Below are 13,682 nucleotides of genomic sequence, written 5' to 3'. Positions count from 1 at the left end.
GCTGAAAAACCTCAGATGTCTGTCTTGCGTGAGAGCTGATCATGGAGAAACTTTGCAATCCCAAAAAAAGCCTCTCCCCTTTGGGCTGTTTTCACCCCGCTCCTTTTTCTCCCCTCCTCTCTACTTCCATATCAGCAGCAGCAGCAGCTCGGCACAGTGGCTCGGGCAGACTTCCAGTCTCACACTCTGTAATGAAATGAAGGTCAAGATTATTTCCTCTGGTCGATGGCAGATGGAGAGAGTGGCAGCGGCTCAGCGTGAACTTTATAAAGTACAGAAAGAGTTGATTTTGAAAGATTACAGAGTATTGCGAAAGATTATCAGTGTAAGATGAACCCCTGCAGGGACCGCGCCAAGACCAGAATAACTGATGAGCTAATCAAGCTGTTAGCACATTAGCCGTGTAAAACTGCCGCCATGTTGATCTAAGCTGTTTAATTCCAAACATAGTGACTTGACTTTTTTATGCAGCCCAGTGAGCAAACCCCAAAGCACACTGTTGAAATCCTTGCGAAGGGCTTTATCCCTTCTCTGGCTTCAGTGAGTTTGTTGATTGTTTTTTTAATTCTTTATTTGAGGAGCTTTCACTTTTAATTCAGAACCTTAGCATCAATATGACTGCAGGACTATCCATTGTGCACAATTAGTTCAGGGAAATAAGAACAAGATAAAGTCTGATCTTAGAGTCTGATTTGGTTAATCTGTCCTTTTGGAACATGGTCATGTATTATTTTGATCCATTCATCAATAAAGGGTGGCTCAGTTTTCAGCTGTTTCTTTGTAACTGCTTTATTTTTACCATTTATTATTATTTTTTTTTAAGTTATATTTTTGGACTGTTTAGACCATTAGGCCACCTGCACCCCTTTACCTATTATTTCTTCATTTATATTCCACCCTGTTAAAGATGTTGACTCTAAATAAGTTATTATGAATATGTTCAAGAATTTCTACCTATCTGGTCTTCCAGAAAATATGGTAGTGATGGAATCAATCATCCAATCTAACCTTCATAAAATACAGAAGCATGTTGCAGTCACATGAGAAAAAAATTCTGTTATTCTTTTCTGTATTTACAACAAACAGCAAACAATAAAATCCCAGCAGCACCTAAAGGCAACACAAGGAAGTAAACATGCCTCTGTTGTTCAGATTAATACAGTTTTATTAACTTTGGGTTTAACCCTCCTGTTATGTTCGTTTCTAGGGACAGCAATAATGTTCGTGGGTCAACTTGACCCGGGGCATGTTGAATTATCCAGAAGTGTCGGAACTAAAAAAAATCTCAATAAAAATTGTTTAATCTCATTATTAACTCCATTACTAACCATTTAAATCAATATTTAGTGCAATGGTGTTCTTTAATCCTCACAGATCATGGTTCAATGAGGATAACTCACTCTTTTTTTTATGAAAATTCATGTTAAAGCTTTTTTTAATGTACATTTGAAAGACTTAAATATAAATACAATAGTTTTACATGACATAGATTTTTATTCATTTTGATTTTTGTTTATGAAGTGATGTTGATAAATTAACAGGAGACACCTCTTCTGCTGCCCAGGTTTTTATGCTGTATTTAGCTGGTTTGGAAGGCAGATATTGCCTAAAATGGAAGGAACCTCTGAACGCCTCTAGCCTTTCATCCACTGCGACATTAGGGCCTGGGTTATAGAGTAGTGGAAGTTGCTCTACCCACTTGTCCCTCACTGTACTAATGGCCGACAGCTTGTCTCTATTTGATCTTTTGAAGCCGTATGTTTTAACTTAACTTTACAAAAACTAATGGTTTGTGCGTTGAAAACCATTTTACGTACACTGTTTTTATGAGAAGCCTTAGAATTGCCCAATTTTGTGCATTTATTCTGTTACAAAACCATTCTTACTTTTAAGTATTTTAATCAAACTTTTTTATTGTACAAATCAACAAAAACTGCAAACCTATCCACAGAACAGAACCAGAACCAAACTCAAGCAAACAGAACCAGAACCAAACTCAAGCAAGCAGAACCAGAACCAAACTCAAGTAAACAAAACCAGAACCAAACTCAAGCAATCAGAACCAGAACCAAACTCAAGTAAACAAAACCAGAACCAAACTCAAGCAAGCAGAACCAGAACCAAACTCAAGTAAAAAAAAAAAAACTCAAGCAAACAGAACCAGAACCAAACTCAAGCAAACAGAACCAGAACCAAACTCAAGCAAACCAGAACCAAACTCAAGCAAGCAGAACCAGAACCAAACTCAAGCAAACCAGAACCAAACTCAAGCAAGCAGAACCAGAACCAAACTCAAGTAAACAAAACCAAACTCAAGCAAACAGAACCAGAACCAAACTCAAACAATCAGAACCAGAACCAAACAAGTAAACAAAACCAAACTCAAGCAATCAGAACCAGAACCAAACTCAAGTAAACAAAACCAAACTCAAGCAAACAGAACCAGAACCAAACTCAAGCAAACCAGAACCAAACTCAAGCAAGCAGAACCAGGACCAAACTCAACCAAACTCAACCAAACTCAAGCAATCAGAACCAGAACCAAACTCAAGTAAACAAAACCAAACTCAAGCAAACAGAACCAGAACCAAACTCAAGCAAACCAGAACCAAACTCAAGCAAGCAGAACCAGAACCAAACTCAAGCAAACAGAACCAGAACCAAGTCAAGCAAACAGAACCAGAACCAACTATAATTGATAGTGTTGTTATTAGTTTGTCAACTTTGCGCAGCACCTTTGGACTTTTCAGTTGTTTAGACATAAGGCCCGTTTTGATCTCCTTCAGTTGCAGCATTCCTCCAGGATCAGCTGAGCAGATACGGCATGCTGCATTAAAGCTGGCTACGTGGTGACTCAAGAGACAATCAGACAATATAGATAGATAATATTAAAAATCAATAAATGCTGGATCCTCATAGAGTGCAACTGAGGCGCGTAGTATCTTGTTAATTCAGAGAAACAGAGCTACATTAGTTTTCACATATCAATGCAATACACTTCCATTAACAATGCTGTCACTTTGCTGGTGTCTTTCTGCAGCAGCAGTAGAACACCTTACAACATCTTTCCAACATAATTCATGTCATGTAGTTGAACAAGTTGAGCTTCAGGTTGTTGGTTGCATTTAAACAAGTTTTCTTTAATAGTCATAGCATTTAAACCGTGACATTAACCTGGGGTAGTAGCAGTGTAAGCAGTTCAGACTGGGCATAGATTGACGTTTTGGAAGAGTTACCGTCTGTTTTCCTCTCCCTGAATGTTTTGAGCACAAAGCCAGCACTTAAAATGTTACTCATATGACAAAAACATCTTCAAACTACCATCCAGACCCTTAATTTATATTATAGATGTGAAAAGTGCAGGAACACGGTCGATTCATGTCTGCACGCTTTTGATTTGTTGTGTTCAAAACAGAAAAAAAGCAATTATTACCCTCTGTAATTGCTGCTTTGATTTATATCTGATAACCAACACGGCTGTGCAACCGCTATCTTCACAAACACTCACACACTCCTCCTTCTCTCTCTCTCTCTCTTACACTCTCTCTCTCTCTCTCTCTCTCTCTCTCTCTCTCTCTCTCTTTCTCTCTCTCTCTCTCTCTCTCTCTATTGCTGAGATTAGCGATAGCACACCTGCCGTTTGGTTTGGGGCTTTACTGTCTTACCTTCCCTTATTTACCTTCCTTATTTCCTCCTCCTTCTTCCTCCTGTTTTTCGTGCTCCTGTATCTGCTGACCTTGTCCTGTCCCAACGCCTGCCTGCCTGCCTACCTACCTGCCTGCCTGCCTGCCTGCCTGCCTGCCTGCCAGAGGGTACAGAAGGCTGCCAAAATCAAGAAAAAGGCGGTGTGTAATAAACAGAGCAAAAGGAAGACCCTGTGGCCGTTTTCCCCTCCACTCTCTTCTTTTGGTTTTTCATTCATATTCTGCCTGTTTTTGTGTTTCTTCTCTCATCTATGTTTTTGCCGCCTCTGTCGTGTTTATTTAGTCAAAGAAATCTTGGATATATCTTTAAGAATAAGGACAAATGTTTTGTTTTTTGAAGACGTTAACATTTGGCAGTGAGTCTTTGATAAGTCTTAAAGGATATTACTCAAACTGCAGTCACCCTAAACAATCACAGCTGATTTTATAACTGTCTCTTTACTGTCCAATATGCACAACTAAAATAGAATATTTAAATGACATGAATATAGCATGTTCTTGTGCAAGGACTTAACATTAAACCAAGGATTAAGGTGTGAGCATCTACAGGAAACTGGAAAGAAACTTTAGTCTGTAATAATTACGTTGTTTTTAATGTAGTGCCATTATCACTCTGTTTCGACCTGTGCAAACACTCTGTAGCAGTTTCCTGGGATCAAAATTTGTGTGTTGTTCCAGTAAGGGATAATATTTGATGAGTGTGTGGTTATGGGAATTAAAATCCCAACAGGATGATCACACCATGTTGGTGTCTTGCTCATCCTAATTTGCATAAGCACCCAAATTGATATAAAATCTTATATTGAATGAAATATGGTTTCAGATTCTTATCAGCCTGATCGCAGGAACAATTAACATTAAACTGAACATTTAAATTCAAGGTCAAGTTCAAAATCAGCCTGATTATTTGTTTTAATTTACTTCTAACTGCTTTTACCAATTTAGAGACCCGTGCTGGACTCCTTTCCCCAGACTGATTTAATAGATGTTAAGAGTAATAACACACTTAAGTAGTAAAATAACTTGTGGTATTGTACTTCATTAACCCTCAAAGACCTATACAGCCGCCGCGGGCTACTTGTTCTTAAATGTTTGACAACTTTTGGACTGCTTATCCTATCAACAAGTTTTAAAACTCAGTTACAGCGGACATTCTCAGCATTTCTTTGAAACCACATTTGTCTCATTCAGCATTATTCAAAATAGATTTGAGAGTCTGGCGAACCCAAAGATGGTCTAGGTCTTTACTAACACAAGCTGTAGTTCTTTAGAAATATGAGATTCAATTATTCAATCAGTTCTTTGCTCTGTATATGAGCACAGGATAAAGTCAAGGATAAAGATATAAATGCTATAAATATGATTTTGCAGTGAAAGATTTTAGATTTTTTATATTCTACTCAAGAATAAGAAGAGTAGGAGGTTCAGTGGTGTGTTTGGGTAGATTAGTCATACAGTAAATCACAACAAATGTAGGGGTTTGTTTTATGGTGCAGGCCAAACTTTTCTGTAGTTAATAAACTCTTTCTCGTCTGAAGTAAAAAGTTACCCTTGCTATAATTCCTAGATCATGTCTTTATGCTGTCAACACCTTGGTGGATTAGGATTATCACCTGAGAGCAGCAGGTATGAGTTTTAGGCCTCATAATAAACGACTCAGGATATATAACAATACATATATAAGTTCAATATTTGAAGAAATAGACCTTGTTATGGATTCCACTCATGCATGATCCAATATTCATTTGTTTTTATGTCTGTAGCACATTTTAATCCTTCCTTTTTTTAGTAGACATCCAGTTAAAAGCATCGATCACACAGATTACAATCAAAGTAAAATCTGATTGTAACCTCCCCTTAAGAGCAATGCTTTAAATGGACTCCAATGGTGAGACCGGCTGCGTTCACTGATGTTTACACAATCAGTTAGCTGCGCCTACATGCTAACATGATGTAAAAAAATGCAGACTTGTTTTGTTTGCAGCTAAAACAAACTCTAGGAACTCATTCTTAATAAAGTTGACACTGGAAAACAAGCTGCACAAGAATCTGATTTATAACACCGAATCATTTGTTTGTACCTGTGCATCTTGAGTCAATTAGTGGAGTTAGAAATAACAGTGCTAATGACTGGTACAAGCCATAGTTTCAAATACATGCAGCGCTAATTACAACTGTATGTGTTTGATTAATATTTTTAGCATCAGTGACATATTTCAGAGTGCATCAGGCAGTTTTAATTAGGCAAAAAGCAAATACAGTTTTATAAGCCGTCACAGTGGAGAAGGAGGGAAAGGAAATGTGTGCATGCTTGCTCTGTGCTGAGGCTGCATTGCTCTCGCTGGTAAAACAACCAGCTGGTCAGGGTTTAGTGCTAAGCTGTCTTGTGTTTCTGTGCCAGCTCGGCGTCCTCGTGCCAGGACAGTTGATGTATATTAACACCACTGCCAAACGCTTGCTTTTTCTGCTTGTTTCACCTCACCTCAAGACTCAACAACCTGTCCATGTAACAAGCATCTCTCAAGATGGAGCCTTAACTCTTCATGCATGCAGATATCTAAACTAATACTCTCCTGCTTTTAACACAAACACATGTTTATCATGAGCAGACAAGGCAGGTACAAACAAACACCCTGAACAGTCAAAGTCAAGGGAGACGATCTGACAAACTCTTTTGTTTCCTTTATCTTGCTGCAGAGTGCAGACGGGGATGCTACAACCCTGACTGAGGTCGACCTGTTCATCTCCACCCAGAGGATCAAAGTCCTCAATGCAGACTCACAGGTGAGTACCAGCGAGCAGAAGTCTCTGGATCCCGTCCAAAGACTCTCTTACACTTGTGTGAATAAAATCTCTGCACCCATTAAGCCTCACAGGACTGCATAACAGGGGTGTGTCACTGCTGACATAACTGCGTCCTATAACTGTCGACACACACACCACTTGTTATGAAAGCTCGCCACTGATTGTTTTTTATTTATTTATTTCATCTCATGATGTCACTGACAGAATTTGCAAAAGCCTAGAAATGCTGCACGAAACATCTGTCCGTGTCGCAGTGCAAGCTGTTTGAGTGCACCACAATCTGCCAACCTTGTATATTTGGTACAGAATAATTTCTTCATACCTAAACAGCAGTATGATTATCCAAAACCACCTGCATCTGAACTGAATGAGTCATTTGTTAAAAGGCTGCTGTGTTTTTAAAATTCATGATCAAATCCTGCTGTGATGATATATTTTTTCAAGCTTACTAAAAGGTTAGCGTACTGGTTTTTCTCAACTGAATGCTAATGGACTTCTGCAGTAATTAAGCTCTGCAGCTAAAAAAGTCTATGAGGCTTATGTTTTCCTCAGCAAGATTTTCTTATTAACTCCACTTTCATGTTTTTGGTGGTGAAAATAGAATTACCAGAAGTAAAAACTCAGCTCAGGCCACTAAACTCTAACTACTGTAAAGTCACATACATCAATCAGTCTTTATTCGTATAGCACCAAATCACAACAAATGTTATCTAAAGACTCTTTACAAACAACGTAGGTCTAGACTGTACTCTATGTTCTATTATTAACAAAGCCCAAACATCAAGACAGGATAAGATCCAGTCCCATCTTACAGACAGGACTCAATCTGATCTCAGAGCAGAGCACTTTGCAGCATTTAGCAAGTTACAGTGGCAAGGACAAACTTCCTTTAACAGGCAGAAACCTCCAGCAGGACCAGACTCATGTTAGACACACATCTGCAGAGACCAGGTTGGAGAGAGAGATGATAGTGGTGAGATGGATAGTAGTAGTTGTAGCAGCTGGAGTCTGGCACGTCCACAGCAGCAGGCCATCTACAACAGAGAGATCCAGTGGAACCTACGAGACAAGGGAGCTCAGGGACTCCAGAAAGGACTATGGTTAGTAACTTAAATGGGACAGGAAGAGTTAAAGTAAGTGACAGGCAGAGAGAGGAGAGAGAGGAGAGAGAGTGAATCCCAGTGTCAGTTCCCCCGGAAGTCTAAACCTAAGAGCTGGTTCAAGCCCTTAAACTTCAGACTAAACCACATGCTTTGGACATCAACTTTCTAACTTGTCCCTGATCAGTGCAATGAGATCAAATCTCCAAACAACCTCAGCCTCATGTGTCACAATTTACAAGTGGTGTGTTTACCAGAGGCTGTATAAACATGGTTGTAGTCTCAGAGGTGTCACCTAGTGGTTTCTTCATAAGCATGAAGAAGCCCAGCAATGGTGGTCGCCATATTGGAAATGTTAACTTGCATAACTCTTAGCCTTTATTTAATCCAAAGGGATGAGTTACAATGGAAAAATTCCACCTCATGCATTTAAAATGAATAAAAAATAAGTTCCAGAGACCAAATCCTTTTTTTTTCAGTGTGCCAAACTGGAAACATGTTTAATTCTCCTGTAAGTGTGCACTTTCTCCTCGACTTTAAGAGCCAGCCTCAGGGGTGGCTGCAGTTTTTTGTACTTCTGCATTGGCTGCATTTTTCAACATCAGAGGTTTCTGCTTTGGATTTACAGACAAATTTATGCCGAGAAACAAAACAAGAAAATCTCCAAAGCTGTGGTCTTTCATTCCAGACATCTAACCCAAATCCTGTGTAAGAAATAAACAAAAGACAACAGAACAAGAGACAACAGAACAAGAGACAACAGAACACTGTTTGAGATGAGGGAACCAGAAGTGCACACATTCTATCTCAAGTTTTCAGATTCATTCCTGCGCTCTTTACAGACTGCTTTCAATTTTGTTTTGTTTCTTCATTTCTTAACGATGCACTTATCCAACTCATCGTTTGACTTTTTGAATGTCTTTTTGACTAAAACATTAAAGTCTGTCAGATGAGTACGTGTATCAGGGCTCCTCCTCACTCTCGCAGGTACTTTGTCAAAGTTTTCTCGCCTTTCAGCTCTACTCGGAGACGCTGTGAGAAACAGCAGTTCAAGTCTTCAGAAGAGGTCGAGTCTTTGATAGAAGCAGAAGCGCTTCTGAGGGCTTTGCAGTTCTTTTGGATCATATATAGAGCGTCGGGCTCACAGTAGCACTAAAATGTACATGTGATAGATGAGTCATGTGCGGTATATCAGTCTGAGCTGCTGTCTAGCTGTCAGAATGCGGTTTGTGTGCGTGTGTGTGTGTGTGTGTGTGTGTGTGTGTGTGTGTGTGGGCAGCAGCCTGGCAGAAACCAATGTGCTGCAATGCAGTGTGGATCTTCCTCCCTTTTCCATCTGGTTGCCACTGGTCCTGATCCTCTTTCAAAGAGACGTTCTGATTAAAAAGCTTTCTTCTGCAATTTACCCGCTCGATGATGCAGCTCTCATGTGGTTTCTGGCATTGATTTATAATGTGACCATCTCTAAAGGTGGCTGCAACAACAACACTAATTAATGCTGAATGAATAAAACCATCAAGCTCAACATGAGGTGAACTAAAATACATTTATGATTTTATCGTAAACATGAACAAATACAAGTTCCACCCACTGATTTGTCGTCTTTGTAAGTCCACGTCCTCTCGACGGCAGCTCCATAGCTGTGTGCAGAAACAATGCCTCATATAATCTTCATTATGACACAGGACAATTATTCAGCTGAGTGAACAAACATGATTACGCAGTTCAGATCACTTAGCTTCATCAACAAAAACACTCTGATATCCAAAGCCCTCTCCAGTTTTTTTTGTGCTCCTGTTTGTTTTGTTACGGATGATCGTGTGTTCAAAATCTAATTTACAGTACGGGACTGTAATCAGATCATACACTAGTGTTGAATCCAATCTAAAGAAGGCCTTTATGGATGTTTTTGTTTTGTAATCACAAACACTGTGGTCTCACTCCATGCCTTTAAAGGATCAGGCAGCAAGGAAACATATATCCAGCACACATGTAGAAAAAATGATCAGAAACAGAAGAGTAACTACTTCAAAAATAAAACCTCAAAGCGCTGACAAGAGGCTCACTGTGGGGATTTATTAATTGTTATATCATTTGTCAGTTGTATTGTGATGCAGTGTTTTGTCTATTGGTGCATATTGTGTATTGTTTTAATACCTCATTGTCCAGCAGCAGCACCCTTAAGTAGTGGTTTAAATTACTGAGTCTCTTTCATGCTAATTTTAATGGCAGCTTTAAGCAAAAATCTTCTTTGCCTCCTCTGCAGGACGTGATGTTTCTGACTCGAGCTTTCTAAAACAGGTTCAGGTGCATGTATTCCAAAAACTGAAAGGGATGCCGATATAAAATTAAAGAATTTATTCAAAATATCGACAGCTAACAAACAAAAAGCTCTTCTCTAGTCTCTATGAACTTGTTTACTAAAGAAAGATAATTCTACTTTCCTAAAAAGGTACACAACTACAAATCGAAGCAAAGCTACGGTCAGAAAATCTGTTGCTCCTCATCCTGCATCACAATTAACTACAGCAGGACATTTAAAGGCACAGATATTCTGACAAGTTAGAAGAACGTAAAAAGACATTTAAGTGAGAATATTAAATATATTCAAAAGAATTCTAACCAAAAGTAATGACTAAGTCTCTGATCTCCACAAAATTAGCTAAACAAGGCACAAAGACTCGAATTACAATGCACCGCTGTTGCTGTTTTGTCCTGGTGTACAGTCATAAACCATGTCATCTCTATCAGCTGTGCAGCAGTGAATACAGACCTGCATCGATGACATCATCAGCTTTTTGGGAGTAGGTCCTGAGGCGCTGAATTATTAAAATGTCTCCGTGTTCATATGCTTTTTTTTTGTTTGTTCCACACACTGAATTAATTTGATTTCCTGGCTCACAGTCGTGAATCAAAAATGTGTTCATATGACGGGAGAGTAAACATGGCTGCTGTCATTCAGTTACAGTCTATTTTTCATTATCTCTGGAGCAGCTTTATATTCAGATGACATCATCGTAGCAGTCTGCTCCTCTGCTGTTCAGCTTAAAAACACACATTTTATCACCACACTGAGCCGTTCACTATTATAAGAACAGGATTATCGTTTAAGGGATGATTTCTCCTCTGATTTGTGATTCTGATCCCACAGGAGACGATGATGGACAACGCGCTCCGCACCATATCCTACATTGCTGACATTGGGAACATCGTCGTGCTGATGGCAAGGCGCAGGATGCCACGCACGGCCTCGCAGGACTGCATCGAAACTACACCAGGGGCACCGGAGGCAAAGAAGCAGTACAAGATGATATGCCATGTCTTTGAATCTGAAGATGTAAGTGCTTTGTGTTTCCACAAACCTGCCGAGTCTGTTAATGTGTTAATGAGGGAATCCTCCCGGGCCGGGCGCAGGTGAGAGGTTGCATAGATGACAGCCACTGCAGGAAATCTGTTGTTATGTAAGAGGGATCATCTGCAGGATTAAATCTGCTGCATCTAAAGATAGTAGACGACTCTTGTTATCACTTTTGGAGTGATTTGAACGAGGGATATGATTTCAGCCTCACACTTAACACTAGTTTAATTATTCTGACCTCCAACTTGTTCCAAACAACCTTTTATTTGTTACTTTTTCATCATTATTCCACACTGTTATTTATTCTGTAAACATGGGAATTTAAAAACTGCGCGACCTCTAATGACCCATCAGAACTTTCCGATCAAATATGCAAATTAGCCGTGCATTTCATTATTTCTCTCTTTGTTTTAACACAGAGAGCTGCTGCTTGCTCTCTTGAAGCAGACTCAGCAAGACTTGGCACCATGAACAATGTTGTAAAGAGGAGCCAGCAGCTGAGTTTCTATGCCAGTCAGTCAGTATAAAGGCTGGACTCCAATCTGTCCAGTCTTCATCTAATTTAGCTGCTGGGTTTTAAAGGCCGGCCAGAGTTATAATAGAAGCATTCAGCCACTCATCCATCAACTTATAAACTGTTTCTGTAATAGTGGCCCCGCTGGCTGTTTGCCCTGTTTGCCTCTTTTTGACTTTTTGTTCTTATAGTCTGCAAAACTAATTCAACAGCTATTGATTCAGAGCGTTTGGGACCTTAATGTCTCTTAATTCTACCAGAGATTTATTTACACGAACAGAATTCAATTAAATCGGAGAATGGGAAAAACATAGCTTGTAGAATGACCCTCTTAACTCTCCTGATCTATGTTATCTCTCACAGCCAAGATAAGCCTTAAAGTTTTTACAAGTTCATGCTTTACAATTTCAACTCTCGTACAACTTTTATCCTGTGTTTGGGTCAGGATGGATGAGGGGTGCTCGAAGTGGGAACTCAATCCTCTCAGCCCTAACAAAGGAGCTGAAGTACTCCAACAACAACAACCACATTTTTATTCCCCTTTTCTGTATGCTTATGTTGACTCTGAGTTTTCTAACATTTTATATCAAGTTGAAAAGTCATTTTTCTCCCATATAAGAAATAAAAATAATAATGAAATCATTATAATAATAATCTTTATTTATGGAGCACTTTCAAAATATGCATTATAAAGTGCTTTACAATGCTTTCAAATGACAGGTGCAAAATCATAGACATTTAACAGGACCATCCAGTTAGTGCATTCTGCATAACTATTGAAAGAAAACCTAAAAATAGAAATAGATAAATAAAAATAACAATAAATAAGAAAACAAAATACAAAATTGAAATTAAAGAAAAATAATAATAATAATGATAATAATAAAAACAGGACCCTGTGCAAGACACTTTTGATCAAATAAAGTCAGGAAATGCTCTCCGATAAAAGTACGTTTTAAGTAATGATTTAAACGAGAGCACAGAATCAGCAAAGTAACCAACCATCTCTCCCTGTTTTACCAGGTCGTGTTTCCTTTCAAAGAGGTTCATCCAGAGTAGCCTTTTGAGTCTCGCAGCCTTGGTGTCAGATGCCATCTCTGTATGACATCAGATAAATCACCTTTACAGTGATATTAAAGGTGACATATCACGCTTTTATCATCAATATATATTGGTCTAAGAGGTCCCCAAAACATGTCTTTAAAGTTTATGCTCAAAAAAACACTTTGAAATCAGATTTTGGCATGCCTGAAAACCCCTCTTCTTCAAACCTCTTCAGAACACTCTGTTTTCTCTCTGACCACGCCCCCTCAGGAAGTGGATGTGCCTCGGCTCTCCAGCACGTTGATCTAATGTTTACATGTTGGCTGAATATACACGGCTGCCCAGAGATCACGTTACTTCAACCCTCTGAATCTGATCCAGAATCTGATCCTGACAGAGAGGCGCCTGTAGCAGGACCTTTCTGAACGATTGGTCACAGATTTAGTGTTTCTTGTTGTTTTATTTATCAGTATGTCGACGTGTGTCTTGGTACACAGCTATGTGGCTATGCTAACTAGCGCTAGCACTTATCCATGATAAATAAAAATCCTCCACTAGATCTTCAAATCTGCAGGCCTGGGGAGTAAAACCGGCCTCTACCAGAAAGGCAGCAGGACCTTTCTGAACGATTGGTCACAGATTTAGTGTTTCTTGTTGTTTTATTTGTCAGTATGTCGACGTGTGTCTTGGTACACAGCTACAGCTACAGCTACGACATGTAGCTATGTAGCTATGCTAACTAGCGCTAGCACTTATCCATGATAAATAAAAATCATCCACTAGATCTTCAAATCTGCAGACGTGGGGAGTAAAACCGACCTTTGTGTTTATTAAGACAGCCTACAACTAGCATGCCTCCCTCCTAAGCTCCTTGTTAGCACACATTTGTGCAGGTAATGAAAAACGGAGGGGGGATTCAGTATTATTTTATACAGTCTGTGGGCTGAACAAGCTCCGAGCTCTGACTCCGTGACAGACCGGATATTGTTGTTACGTAACAAAAACACGGAAGTCTGAAACGACTCGTTTCACACACATTTAAAGAAAGGTGTAGAAATCAGAACAGGGGCAGAATGGATTTTTTTCATTCACGGGGGGTTTGTAGACATGCCAGGGACACATATTTCAGGTAGAGAACCATTAAAAAGTCCATTTTG

The 13,682-nt window shown here is 39.3% G+C and overlaps 1 protein-coding gene across 1 annotated transcript in view; it reads left to right on the top strand.

Moving 5' to 3' along the window:
- Positions 1-13,682, top strand: part of apba2b (amyloid beta (A4) precursor protein-binding, family A, member 2b) — a 38,665-nt gene that overhangs the window by 16,114 nt on the left and 8,869 nt on the right. Inside the window, exons 5-7 of the mRNA XM_034680081.1 lie at positions 3,810-3,845; positions 6,402-6,488; positions 10,761-10,946. Coding sequence (XP_034535972.1) covers positions 3,810-3,845; positions 6,402-6,488; positions 10,761-10,946 — 309 coding nt within the window. The remainder of the gene's footprint in view (positions 1-3,809; positions 3,846-6,401; positions 6,489-10,760; positions 10,947-13,682) is intronic.

This window comes from Notolabrus celidotus, chromosome 3, assembly GCF_009762535.1.
Source record: "Notolabrus celidotus isolate fNotCel1 chromosome 3, fNotCel1.pri, whole genome shotgun sequence".
Lineage (NCBI taxonomy): Eukaryota > Metazoa > Chordata > Actinopteri > Labriformes > Labridae > Notolabrus > Notolabrus celidotus.
The sequence above is the reverse complement of the archived record's forward strand: the minus strand, read 5'-3'. Positions and strand labels throughout refer to the sequence as shown.